General features: G+C 35.4%; 2 protein-coding genes across 12 annotated transcripts in view; one reads left to right on the top strand and one right to left on the bottom strand.

Annotated features, from left to right (window-relative positions):
* Positions 1–13,016, top strand: part of LOC117609743 (uncharacterized) — a 78,054-nt gene extending 65,038 nt beyond the window's left edge. For all 6 annotated transcript variants that reach the window (XM_034336382.2, XM_034336384.2, XM_034336383.2 and 3 more), the window contains 2 exons: positions 3,486–3,871; positions 6,945–13,016. In XM_034336382.2, coding sequence (XP_034192273.1) covers positions 3,486–3,871; positions 6,945–7,418 — 860 coding nt within the window. In that variant the 3' untranslated portion in view covers positions 7,419–13,016. The remainder of the gene's footprint in view (positions 1–3,485; positions 3,872–6,944) is intronic.
* The window catches only part of YME1L (ATP-dependent zinc metalloprotease YME1L), a 259,223-nt gene that overhangs the window by 139,835 nt on the left and 104,079 nt on the right, over positions 1–15,309 (bottom strand). The gene's annotated exons all lie outside the window — the stretch shown is intronic.

The raw sequence follows: 15,309 nt of genomic DNA, 5'->3' as shown, positions 1-15,309 counted from the left end.
ACTCCGAAAAGTGCATGGCGAGCATTCCCCTATCCGCCACCTGGGGACACGCCACATCAGGGTATCACCTCCCCGCCTATCCTGGGTGACCAGGCAGGTTCGTGGACGCCTAACCTAACCTAATCCCAACCTAACCCTAACCCAACCCCAACCCTAACCCTAACCTGCAAGGTTAAGTTCAAGGTCACTTCAAGATAATACTTTACGACCCCTACAACTTTTGTTTTAGTCATTTTCCGTGGAAATGCGTTCTTATCGAGATAATAGGGGGGTCCCACACTTTTAGAATACCCTGTATATCTCGAGAACGGTTTATTTGCCAGTTCTGAAAATGGTCTCATTCGATTTTTCGTCCCTCAATTACTATAAATCCAAAGTTTGGTTGTCCTAGTATACCCTAAAAAGCCATTAAATCCACCCATTAGAAGTTTTCACGTATCTCCTTTGAGGGGTTGTTTCACCTTTTAAAGTCACGTCTCAGCTGATATAAAAATATACGTGTCCCTTATTTTTACCTGCTTAACAAATGTACGAAGTTTCATCAAAATCGGAGGGGGACACTTCCGGGACACTTTCCTTGTCAGTGCAATCTCGCTAAATTTTGGGGTCCGCATTCCCATCACGTATATTTGATACGTTCCTTTAATCGCCATCGTTAAGTCACGCAAAGTCGCGCATGTGCGAAAAAATAAATCCTATCTAAAGCTAAGTACAGACGAGCGCGCCGCGGCTGCAACGCGGCAGCAACGCGACAGCAACGCGACATTACAAACTATATGCGGTGTTTCATTTTTACCACGAACACGCGCCGCACATGGAACGATCCATGAATTTCAACACGCATTCGTCATCAGTTCAATGTTTTCGGTACTTGGGCTCGAACGCGGCTAACCCGAAGAAAACCGTCCACACTGCGGCAAGGAACCCGTTTGTTTTTGCGCAAAAGACCGACAGAAATTGGTTCGTTGCGCGGCATTACAGTATTGGCGCGTGACATGTTCGCGCTACCGTCCAAACGAACGAATAATTCGCCCAAATACGTTCGTTCCATGCCGCGTCGCTGCTGCGTTACAGCCGAGGCGCGCTTGTCTGTACCCAGCTTAACATCACTGTACTGTAACTGTTATTGTTACATCACGAAAACTCATGCATGCGCGAAAGAAATTTATTCCATCTAACACCATTGCTCTCTCGTATAGGTAAATTTACCCAAGTGGGCCGACGAGCTCCATATCTAACAATAAGAAAATAAAAACCGCATTTAAGGTTTTGGAGTTTTCGGAGTATTAGAATCCAGCATAATGATATGTTCTCGGTGTAGCAAAATGTAGTCTAAAAGTTATGTCGATAAAATTAAAAATTATCTGATCTACTCGGATCGAAGTTGTTTACATTTAAAAACAAAAAAAATGACGTGTCTCTATTTTTCATTTTAAGTTATATAATTTTTAGCAAACATGAGTTTGGAATAAAGTTCCGAATGTCCCCGGTCGCCGATCAAATTGAAATTTTGAGGGAGAGGGGGAGGGGGGAGGGGACCCCAAATATTATATAAAGTGGTATCTTCGGCTTCCGATTAGTTTCCGGGATATTAATTAAATACTCTTGGTGCAATACATATAGTGTGATTCTCTCGCTACGCAAGACAAAAGCCGTGCCGCACAATGGAAACCTGCTGTTTCAAAACCCCCAAGACTGCTCTGTGTGTGTTTATGGCTGAAATGAAGGCAAGAAACGGAACAGCAATTGTGCGGCATGGCTTTTGTCTTGGGTAGCGAAAGAATCACTCTGTAGAATTTTTCCTATACAGACGTAACTAACACAACCGTCTTCGCTATAGTAGCTGTCATCGTCAAGTGTCGAACAGCCGTTGACGCAGCGGGTGTTCCAACTGGACTATCTATACGGTATCCTATACAAACCTTTGGAGATACGACGACTACTGTAGCGTTGCCGGTCGCCTTCCGGCGGCCGGAAATTTATTTACCCTATCCTAATCTAACGATTTTTGTTGTATTGATTGATCGGTAAGCTTGGTCATCATAGTGTCAACGCCTGTTCGACACTTGACGATGACGGTTGCTACAGCGAAGATGGCTGTGTTAGTTACGTCTGTATAGGCAAAAGTCTATGTATTGTACTGAAAGTTTTTAATTAATATCTCGGAAACTAATAGGAAGCCGGAGATACCACTTTGCGTGGTCACATGCCTTACAGCGCAGCTGGGGTATGGACACTAACGAGGGGAACTACCCAAGTGTTACTCTCACTTATTAACCCTCGCCGAGCGGACTCAGGATCCATTTGGACCCTTATTCAGAAACAGTCGAACGTCGTCAGGCGCGTCGCGTTATTCCTCCCTACTCCTTAATAAACAAAAGCATGTTCGTCAGAAAGATGTAAACTTGAAGCACATTGTCAGTATTTACGTTAATATTGACCAAACGATATTAGTAGTTATAATAATGAATAATAATATTTTTAGAAATCAGTAAAATAGAAAATAGTAAAAATTTGATTGAAAAACACATACTCGGTGATGGAAATAGCAATTTATTCGTATGAGTCCGATTGAACCGTGTGTTCGCCGCACGGTCGGCTATCAGACGGCATCCTACACGCGGGTTAATGAGGCTCTACCAGCTTGTAGGGCTCGTCGAACTGAACACACCTATACTCCCTTATGGGGGCGGACGGCTAATTGTTTAAAAGATATTAACAATTAAAATTAGTTACTCCTTATATTCTGAAGTATAACATACTCACATATAGAAACGGTTAACTTCGCGGTTAAACACATGACTTGCAATCTAAAGGTCCACGGTTCGATTCTTTGGTTCCTAACTTATTTTTTAATGATAGTTTGTTTCTTTTTGAATATCTATTACAGCTGTACTATAGTCATTGCATTTATTACTAAATTCATTAAATACGCTGCAATTTTTATAGAATTTAAATTATGTTTTCTATCCAGTACGCACATCAACATCGCTATAGCATTATAAATTTACACGCGCTTATTTGCTATTACATACAACTATTTTTTGCTATTTCAGTTTTGATTTTATTTAATCATGTTATATACAAATTTGCTGTTGCAATAACAGTGCCGGTTACAGTACCAAGTACGGTAGGCATCTCTAGTAAACGTTTATTCCTGAGAATTTTATTTTTAGTATTTATTTCAAAATTTGGATTTTGAAGCTCTATAATTTAAATTAAAAAATTGTAAAACTTGAATTGTGAATTTCTGAAATTTTTTAATTTGAATTTTGAGATTTGAATCTTGAATTCTGAAATATTGAAATTTAATTCATTTATTAAATTTTACTGATGAAGAAAATATTTAAAAACAAAAAAACAATCACGCGTCTAATTTTATTACACGCTGTATAAGATGAAAGTAATTGTATAAGAATAATGTATATTAATTATGCTATTAATTGTAAGAAATAAAAAATGACGACACATTGTAAATTGTACAGGAGAGACACCGTTTCGCTGTCAGTACTGTCCAAAAGCATTTACACGGAAAGATCATCTGGTAAATCATGTCAGACAACACACGGGTGAGTCGCCGCACAAGTGCCAGTATTGCACCAAATCTTTCACGAGGAAGGAACATTTGACAAATCACGTGCGTCAACACACAGGCGAATCGCCACATAGATGCCACTTCTGCTCCAAGTCATTTACTCGTAAGGAGCATTTAACGAATCATGTACGAATTCACACTGGTGAATCACCGCACAGATGCGAATTCTGTCAGAGAACATTCACCAGAAAGGAACATCTAAATAATCATCTCCGACAACATACTGGAGATTCGTCACATTGTTGTAACGTCTGTTCAAAACCGTTCACAAGAAAGGTAAGTTACATTCATATATGTATTTGAATTAAAAGTTTTGGCTGTTTTACCAAAAACCTGTCAAATCCGATTTGGTTGAAATTTTGCATAAAAACAATATTTGCGAGAAGGATTTTTGGCGATTTGAAAAAAATGTTTTATTTTAATATTATTTTCTACATTACCGATGTACTTCAAAAAGAAAATAGGTTAGCTTAAGGGGGTAGACACGGGTAATGCAGTGAGGTGACATTACCGGCAAACATATTTCGGGCCTATTAATGGGTTTACGGGAATCGGTTATTTGTCCTTATATGAGGACACTTGGAGCTGGGTGAGGGCTTATTCGAAAGAGGAAGGTCCAATGCAGGGCGGTCAACTCATGGTTTAACGAGATTGTGTCCATATTTAATAATATCAGTGTCCAAAGTAGAAGAAAAAATCGACAAAATGCAGTTGCGGAATCGAAGTATTTTTAGGCCACTAAAAGAGTTTTGTGACTCAAACGGTGAGTTGACCGCCCTGCATTGAACCTTCCTCTTTCGAATGAGCCCTCACCCAGTCTCAAATATTCTCGTATAAGGACGAAAAACGAAAAATCCCGGACCCCTTTTTAGGCCCATTTTTGCCGGTAAAGTCACCTCACAGCATTACCCGTGTCTACCCCCTTAAGCTGGGTACAGAGGAACGCGCCGCGGTTGCAACGCGGCATTACAAAGTGTGTCCGGTGTTTCGTGTTTACCACGAGCACGCGCCGCGCATGGAACAAACCATGAATTTCAACGCACATTTCCCATCAGTTCATTGTTTTCGGTACCTAGGCTCGAACGCGGCAAACCCGAAGAAAACCGTCCACACTGCGGCATGGAATCCTCTTGTGTTCGCGCAAAAGATCGACAGAAATTGGTTCGTTGCGAGGCATTACAGCATTGCCGCGAGACATATTCGCGCTACTATCCAAACGAATGAATATTTGCCCAAATACGGTCGTTCCATGCCGCGTTGCAGCCGCGGCGCGCTCGTCTGTTCCCAGTTTTATGCTATATTTTATGGAGTAGGAGTACCGAAAATATTTGAAATGCTGTTGTAATATTACTACAGTAATGTCATTCCCTGTTTTGTGGATCCAAACACTGGCGCGTATTCTCAAAATATTGAATTCTCATGGTGGGGCTTATGACCCGTTCGAGTAGAGGTGGAATTAAACAAGATACATACTTTAGTTGATCATCTATGTGAATATTTGTGGCGATATGAAGTAAATAAAAACCGAGGGGGTCCATTTTATCAATTATTGGAAGATATTAAATATGTTTATAATGGAAACTAATGAAGAACGTATACAGAATACTGTTGTAATCTTATTCTACGGGGTGTCGCTAATGCAGGAAATTACACTAAAATGGTAAAACGTTTCTCGCAAAATTTTAAGTCTTAACTTTCGAGTCGCCAAAAATCCTTCTCGCAAATACCGTTTTTATGCAAAATGAAGCTATTTGCGAAATCTTAGACAAATCAGGTTGGACAGGTTTTCGGAAACTTTGCCAAAATTTTTATTTTTTAAGTATCAAAGAATACAGTATTGGTTTATTTGATTTTTTATCACGTTGACTGTCATACTGAAATTATTGGAAAATTTAATTAGGTAATACTTACATATATTTTTATCTATTGCTTACACCAGTGTTCGCGAACAGCGAATTCGTCAGCGAACACTGCTAAGGAGGCGGTTCACCAAATGGCCTGTTCGCGAGCTCAAACGGTGTCTGGAAACGTTGTAACACGTTTCCGTTGAATTTGACTATTATACATCAGCCAGTGAACAATTGTGCACTCGTTTGTTTTCTATTCGCAAGCTACATCTGAGCTCCTGTGTGAATTCGACTCGCAAACAGCTTGTGAACTGTATACATACATAATACAAGTATTTCTAATTAGATAAATAGCGAATTTATAACAATGTTAGTGATAGATTTTTATTTAATTTTGTATTTCATATTGTTTCGTATTTCATTTTCTAAGTTATACACTCAACTTTAAATTAATATCTTTGTATAAAAGAAGTTTGGGTCACGATTGATTCAGGCTCAGCTGTTCATCGGGTTAAACCCTTATATAGTGTGTCCCGCGTAACTGGAAACACTCCATTATTTCCTAAACTATTAAAGATACAAGAAATTGCTTTGGTGGGCATTGCACGGTTAGAGGGGGTAACATTTTGACGTAAACAAATTTTTTTTTGCATTATTATTTACAAAAATATAATGGCAAGGTTTGATTTTTTAAATGAAACTATATATTTTTTTTTTCGATCATTTGATAGTGTTTTTGAAGTCGAATTCATTGAGCTTGCATGTATACACTTGATTTTCATTTGTTTTCGAGATATTGCGCTAACAAATTTGGAGATTTTTCACGGGAAAAATTCACTTCAATGGGAAATATCAGCAGGGATCCTGTTCGCGCGTGAAGTGCCACGTGTTAAGCAGTATCGCTTGAAATGGATACCATGGGCGGCCAGCAGGACGACAAGTCCAAACTTTTAAATTAATTTTTTAAGTAATTTTTAAACGAAAGAATTTCATATATTGTAGAAATAATTTTTAAAAGTACAGTGTAACATTTAGAAAATGAAATACGAAACAATATGAATTACAAAATTAAATTAAAATTAGGACTCTCTTCATGGGCCGCCGTCCAAGGGTTAAACATCGTCCACATATGAATGACATGGCAGTCAACGTACCCGGTTACACCCGACGAATGATTTTCACTAAATGGGAAATTTGTCATTTCTACTATTTTACCTTTTATAAATTAAATCCTCAAGAAGCTTACTACATGGCTATATCTTCATGTTTGTTGATAAATCGGCCTCTGTCCATATAGGTACAACACCGAGGGAAATTCTCTGAATACGGGTATCCATCTTTACTTTCACAGATAGTCCTACTCATTGTCAACTTAGAAAAAAAAGAAAAAGAATGACATGGCAGTCAATGTGTTAAATGATTATACTGTACATATTGTTTTTAAATGCTTCCTAAATAAATCAGCTAAATGGTTTTCATCAATTTTTGTTTTCCTTTTACAGGAACATTTAGTAAATCATATGAGATGTCATACCGGTGAACGTCCGTTTGTATGCACAGAATGTGGTAAAAGTTTTCCATTGAAGGGTAACCTACTTTTCCACATGCGTTCGCACAATAAAGGAAGCAATGCGGAAAGACCATTCCGTTGTGACCTGTGTCCAAAAGATTTTATGTGTAAAGGGCACTTAGTATCTCACAGACGTTCACATTCGGACGAACGACCGCATAGCTGTCCAGACTGTGGTAAAACGTTTGTCGAGAAAGGTAACATGTTGAGACATTTGAGAAAGCACGCAGCAGAAGGACCGCCAACTCAAGTGAGCACTCCATCAGCCATTCCTCAATCTGGTGTTCTACCAATACCAGCGGCAGCTGTTTTAGTCGGACATCCACTGGCGCCGCCAGCGCCACCAGTAGTGCCACAACATACTGTTGTTGTGCCTACACCTCCTGGTGTGTTAACTTCCTATTAAACCAAATGATGAAAAAGTATGAAAGCATTTGATTTAAAAGAAGGGTGTATACATAATGAATGTTTGTGTTAACTCATGAAAGTGCGCTATTAAGTTTTACAAAAACTTAGAATGTAATTTTGGTAAGCAACATTGGGTTGACCGGTGTTGTTACGTATTATTATGGATATTATTTTTTAAGTTGTCTTAACTGCAGCGTACCACGTACTCTTACTTCAAATGTTCACCACTAAGTTTGTCTGCAGCTACGTACAAAGAAATATATCAACTTTAATTTCAATAATAACTACTGCGATAGTAGTAGTACCAAAGTTTAAATTTCGTTATATCCTTCTATAAATAGTTGTTTTAATAAATTATTTGTGAAAACTTATTTTTACATTCAACTTATTATACAGAAATTAGTATGCGAGACGTTACAATTCAATGATGAACACATAATTTCACCATTAATCAAATTAGGGCACTCCATGCAAAATCGGACGTTTCGGAGCTTCATGTTGGATTTTGCTCAAATTTAGATATGTTGTAGCTTTCAGTGATATATAAACATATCTCGAAGGATTTTTAAAAAATATTCAAATTGTTGATTTTACAACTGTTTGAAATATAATAGTACTTGCATTTTTTCAATAAATTATAGCTATAAATTTAACGAACTGATAGATAGCGTTTAGGTACTTAAAGTGGAGACATGGGAGTACCTGATAAAAATTATTTCAGTTAAAAGAGTTTCGTTTACCAGTTATTTTGCAATTGTTTTAAACAAGTGCAATTCTATAATAGTAGGAAAATATTGAAAAATCTGGAAAAAAAAGAGAATATAGTCCATTTGTCTCCTTTAACCTCTTAACTTAAAAGCCCGAGAATACTTGGGCAAAATACACTTGTTATAACATAATTGTTGAGTTAGGAGGTTAAAGACCAATTTTCAAACAGACGGATATTTTAAAATAGGCCATACGAAAATTAATTACAGTTAATGCGGCGTCAGTGCACGTTGGCTCGACTGGCTGAGTCGCGCGGTGCTGGTGTGGGATTGCTACAAGGTCTAATATTGCTAATAGTTATTGGAAACTCACTCTTCATCAATGATACTTATTGTTATACAGATTCAAGTTGTCATTGTTCAATGGAAACCACGAGAAGGTGGTGAGTATTCTTCCATCGGGAGGGGATGGGATGTGATTAGATTAGATTAAAAGGTAATTATTTGGTTGTATTGATGAGCGTCAAATTATATAAATTATTGAGTATATGGTTACTTAATTAATAATGGTTATAACTTGATTTTTGCTATATGAATAAATTTTAATAATGAATAAACTCAATAATTTATATAATTAGACGCTCATCAATACAACCAAATAGCTATCCCTTAACCTAATCCTTAACTTGAATCTGTATAGCAATAAGTATCATTGACGAAGAGTGAGTTTCCAGTAATTATTAGCAATATCACACCTTGTAGCAATCCCATACTATTGGATAACAATGGCAGGTATAACCGCTTGGCCGTTACTAGCACTGCGCGACTCGGCCGGTCGAGCCAACGTGCTCTGACGCCGCGTTAACTATAATTAATTTTCGTATAGCCAATTTTAGTGTTCGTATTTTTGAAAATTGGTCCTTAAAGGGGACAAATTGGACTATAATCCTTTCTTTTTCTTTTTCAGATTTTTCAATATTTTCCTACTATTATAGAATTGCATTTGTTTAAAACAATTGCAAAATAAGTGGTAAAAGAAACTTTTAACTAAAATAATTTTTATTAGGTACTCCCATGTCTCCACTTTAAGAACTTAAACGCTCATTTCTATCAGTTCGTTAATTTTATAGCTATAATTTATTATAGTAAAAAAAGTGTAAAATCAACAATTTGAAAAATTTTTTAAAATCCTTCGAGATCCGTTTATATATCACTAAAAGCTACAATATATCTAAAGAGTATAGCCGGTTAAGGTGGTCAAAAGTGTACTAAAAACAAATTCGACTTGCGATGAATCATTCGATAGCTTATCAAGAAAAAACTGTGTGTGCCAAGTTTCAGCCCTGTAACTCATTTGGGGAGGGTAGTTACGGGTAAAAATGTAATCGCGAAGTTTTCAGCCAATTTCTCCTATTTAATGACATTCGAAAATTCTGAAAAGACTCAGAGATATTTCTATTTGCGAGGCACATATTACAGAATTTTTTCAGATTTTTAGATTGCCATAAAAAACCAAAAACGTCATAAAAATGCTGAAAAATGGCGATTTTGTATTGAAATAGATGCTGTCCTACATTCATATTTTTTTTATAAGTGTATATTATTGATACTATCATCCTCCATTTTTTTGAGGTTTTTTGGTAAGGTGTGCCATAGTTAAAAAAATTAAAAACCGATTTTTTCGCTGTTTTTTGCGTGTTAGAGTTACTTATTCGGCAAATTTTCGTTTGTTCTTTATCAAATACATGGTATATACACTGTACACTATTTTTACATGCAGTGAAATAGAGTAAGAATTAAAGAAACTAAATAAACCTAATTGATAAAAGTACGTTACGTGCGTTATATTTCAAAAGATTAAAGGTGTTTTCAACAGTGTTGGTGGTTTAGCGGTAAAGCAACCGTTGCAAGCTTTTCTTCGAAGGTTCGAATCCGGTCAAGCTCAATTTGTTTTTTTTTGGAAATACATTTTGTCAAGCTTCTAACTATTTTTTCAAGAGAAACAGTAGAATAGAAAGTACTCCAGAATGGTATTTACGTATATTACAGATTAAAATATCAAAAAAATATTATTGAAACATTTGTAAACAAATATATTAACGATTGTCATGTAGTTAGAAGCTTGCAAAAATGTATTTCCAAAAAAAAAAATAGATTGAACCTGAGCCGAAAAAAAGCTTGCAGTGGTTTACTAGTCAAACGCTTTACCGGTGGACCACCGATGTTGTTGAAAACACCTTTAATCTTTTGAAATATAACGCACGTAACGTACTTTTATTAATTAGATTTATTTAGTTTCTTTAATTCCTATTTTATTCCACTGCATGTAAAAACATTGAACAGTGTATATACCATGTATTTGATAAAGAACAAACGAAAATGTGCCGAATAAGTAACTCTAACACGCAAAAAACAGCGAAAAAATCGGTTTTTAATTTTTTCAACTATGGCACAACCTTACCAAAAAATCTCAAAAAAATTGAGATGATAGTATCAATAATATACACTTATAAAAAAAATATGAATGTAGGACAGCATCTTCTTCAATAGAAAATCGCAATTTTTCAGCATTTTTTTGACGTTTTTAAGTTTTCACAGCTTCAGTTTTCAATATAAAAATCTGAAAGAATTCTGTAATATGTGCCTCACAAATAGAAATGTCTCTGATTTTTTTTCAGAATTTTCGAATGTCATTAGATAGAGGAAATTGGTTCCATTTTTTCGATTCCATTTTTACTCGTAACTACCCTCCCAGTTGAGATACAGGGCCGAAACTTGGCACAGGCTGTTTTTTCTTGATAAGATTTATCGCAAGTCGAATTTGGTTTTGGTGCACTTTTGACCCCCTATACTCTTTGAGTAGAATCCAACATGGTGCTCCGATACATGTCCGATTTCGCACGGAATACCTCAATTATTATAACACCCTGATTACGGCACCAATATGGAATATTCATTTTGTATATTATAATGTATATGACTATTATATCAGTTAATTGCTAAATTGCAAAATTGTAAAATTGAACATATAATATGTTATACGTTAAATGGTTTGGTGATGAGTGAACAAATTGTCGCACAGTATTTGACGTGCAAAGTGTACGTTTCATTTCGGTTATCTGTTTCCCTGGTTTTTTTTATTTAATCTTTCAACTGTTATCAATGCCTATAGATATTTGGTTTCAGTGTCTACCATCGCTCTTTTAAATATTCAACATTTTTCATAACAGTTGACCTTAACGGCTAATATAAAAACTGAAAAAATAATTGAATACAATTCCTGAAATTACAGTATATTACTGAAGCTCACTTGTATTACAGTGGTATCTATGTTGCTTTCAAACGAGTAACAGTCGGAGGGTTAAATTATACTTTGTACAGTGTGATTCTCTCGCTACGCAAGACAAAAGCCGTGCCGTACAATCGAACTCTGCTGTTTTTGCGGGTAAAGAGATCCAGGGGCCATATCGCCGGACCCAAAACTGCTCTGGGTGTGTTTATGACTGAAACGAAGACAAGAAACGGAACAGGAGGGGTTCCATTTGTGCGGCACGGCTTTTGTCTTGCGTAGCAAGAGAATCACCCTGTATAATACCGGGCATTCATACCCTTCCCTAGGGGAATCACATCCCATCCCTGGCTTGTGAATGTATACTAGAAAAACATTTTTTTTAATATCCATTTAATTATTATTATTTTTTTACAATGTACATCTGAAACTTATAAATATGAATTTTAGAATTTTGAAAGCTGAATTTTAAAATCTTAAAATTTTAAATAATAGTTATATTAATTTCTCCCTTTCGGTATCGTAATTTTTCCTAGGAAAGCTATCGATGTAAAATAGCATCTAAACATAACTATTCGTAATGTCTCGTTAAATTCAAAGTACTTCTTTTAATCTTACAGTTAAAATAAATCCAATGAAAGCTATTTTGGTTTTAGAATAAGCAGAAAGTTTCAATATATCATTCATTACAAAGTAAATGTTTTAAAAGTAAATATATTTTATTATTTTCATGAAAGCACTGTAAAAGCGACTGAGAAAAATATTGTATATTTAATAATTGGTAATTAGGTATCTACTTTTAGCCAATTGCTGCGTAGTTTACTTTAATATAAAGAATTTATATTCGAAAAAAACTTTAAAGTGATTTATGTTTTACACGAATTTGTATGTCGACTAAAGTTTGACATTAGTTATTTCGTTTTAGTTATAATTGTTGTTTTTCATTGTAATTATAATTAACATAGTTGAGTGCAATAAATTTGTCAGTTTCATTTTAGTTTCATCTACAATGAACACCACTGGTATACTGAATTTTAGACTTACAATAAATAAAGAAGATGGATGTAAGTCACTGCGGTTATCAGCAGTTGGAAAATTCATTAAAATTTTGTTTGGTTTTTTAAATTAATTTAATTAATTAAATATTAATGATATATTTGTGTATTGTCTAATTTGAAACAAAAGAATATATATTATAAATATAACAATCCTGTAAGGTCATATATTTCGTATTTACAGTTAAGATTAAAATAAAATAAAAAATCGTAAGTTTGGTTTTACGATAATGTTGCGTTATGCTAAGTTATCCAAGCGTATTTATTAAAGTACTCAGTAACGAATCATACATTTAATTTGTATAAAAATAGAAAATTTCGCATTTTATCTGTTGTCGCATTACCAGACTTACTTATGTATAAAAAATATTATATGGTAATAACAACTATTGACTAGACAGGAACAGGATGAAAAGTTTATTAACGCGTCTGCATGCGTCATATGGAGTTTCATGTACGATAGTGTTCGTCACTACGTAGAAGACTAGATTAATATATTATAATAAATATTACTACATATATATATATATATATATATATATATATATATAAATAAAACATGTTAAGAATCACGTACTATTTATAAAAAAAAAACAATGAGAAAAGTAATTATAATAATGGTATAACTTTCTGAGTGACATTACAAATTTATGTCACGTATGAAACGGAAAATTTTCATTACATTAATAAAGAGAGGAGAAGAGACGAAGTCTGTGCAAAGATTACATCTAAAGAAGTAAAACAAATAATTGTGTAATATATATATATATTACTCACGCTTATATACATTATGTATATATACTGTATACGACATGAGAAAGCGTAAACCCATGATGCCATACCGAATATACTTGGAGCAAGAATAATATTTCCAATGATTTATGTAAAGAATTTCTCTGCAATATGTTCGAGGCATCATTTCTTGTAATTTGCTGAAAAGTCTAACAAGAAATAAATAGAAATAATGTTTATATGAATTATTATTACTGCTACTATTACTGATACTATTGATTTGCACCATCATCATTAGGTACCACATCAGTCATCGAAAACCTACTTATGAAAAAAAAAAGTCTCATAATATCATTTATTTAATACATATAGCATAATATAATTATGATCAAATATAAACCATCGATGGCTCTTTTGTCTACTAATTATTTTCGTGATCTTGTAAATATTACAGAATTATGCAATAACATGGATCATACGTTGCTAAAATGAAAAATTATCTGAATTTTTGTAATTATTATTACTATTTCTGCCATAATTATTGTTTCTTTTCTTTTGGGAATATGGAATGCGCATGTGTATGTGTGTGAAATGTTCAATTATTTTAAGCGGTTTAATGAAACAGAGTTTGTTTACTAACGAATAATCAGTCAACACTCGCATTAGTTTAAAGTAAAAGACATGAAGCAAAGCACTGAAATGTTCGGAATTCACACACAGAGATATACAGAGTGTCTCAGAATTAGGTTGAATCCCCTGGAGAAATGATTGCTAATGTGATATTGAACATCTTCTTCCTTTGCCAAAATGTTGATTATCACGTTGAGTGCCACGTCAGTCACCGGTGACTGACACTAGACTTTCCGTTCAGGCCGCGACAGTCGCCGGTGAATGACAGTGTAAAATACAGTATAAAACTAAAACAACTACATTGTTTTTAGTAATTACTTAACATTTATTTAAAATTTACTTAATTTTTGTGTATTAGCAAAAATAATTTTACTACTATTGTTTTCACACTCTTCGATTGACATTTTCACGTTCAAGGGGAAAGAAAGATTTTTGTCTGAACTGGACCAAGAACCGCAGAGAACAGAATGAATATAAACGTAAAACATTTCTAAAATGTTTGTATTACTTTATCGTAACCGGCACAGAGCCGGCCACAAACCGATTTCGATGAAATCTGATCTAGCGGCGCGCGTGGCCTGGCAGGGATTTCATTCTAAATTCGCGTGGCACTCAACGTGTTAAGACTTCATTTTTGAATTACTAACGAAAAACACTGTCCAATTAGAGCGCGGGCTGAATTGCGAGAGTGTTAGCTATTGATTACGTTCGAACGATGGTCATGAACAAGCACGGCGACACCACATCGGCACAATTTGTGGCTTCGTTTTCGAGATATAAGCAATTAAAAATTGGAACATCAACTTCCAAAACGAGTGTTTCGCTTTCGAACAGCTAACAGCTGAGGAGATCTAGGATCAGTGTCCGGTCAAAGAGGGACGTGAAAAGATAAGGATGCATATCCGTCTAGTACTTTAAAACCATAAATGGGTCGTCCTGAAGACTAGGTAGATGTGTATAATGTGTTCTTTAGAAAAATTGACACCGATCAATTACACAATTGGGTTTCTCTGTAATAAAAGTTTATATTTCATTATTTACATTTTTCCTTTTTTACACTATTTACAACCGTTCCTACCTGTAATAAAAGAAACGACATTTAATGTCACTAATTACAATGTCAATTCCTAACTTATTAATAGCTATGGTCAGTGATCAGTCTACTTTTATCGCGTGCAAATTTTCTCCTTTTCTCTCTCTCTACCGTGTGTCTCACGATCTCCTCTATCAACGCCCGAGAGAGTGCGGCAATATTCAGGTTAAAGAAATATATTTTCTTTACATCACCCTCCCCCACCCCGACGGTGTCTTCTCCTGGCGGGATGGGCCACCTCCGCCTCCAGGGCGATGACCTCCTCACAGAAGGAGGTCATCGCCCGCCACTGATTCTCGCAGGCAAGCTTGTTTTCAAGGCCTATCTCACACTGCAGGGAGGGACGGGCCCGCGCGAATACCGGACAGTGCTCCAGTGTGTGC

This window comes from Osmia lignaria, chromosome 7, assembly GCF_051020975.1.
Source record: "Osmia lignaria lignaria isolate PbOS001 chromosome 7, iyOsmLign1, whole genome shotgun sequence".
In the NCBI taxonomy this organism is placed as follows: domain Eukaryota; kingdom Metazoa; phylum Arthropoda; class Insecta; order Hymenoptera; family Megachilidae; genus Osmia; species Osmia lignaria.
Note: the sequence above shows the minus strand (reverse complement) of the source record. Positions and strands in the feature narration are given on the sequence as shown.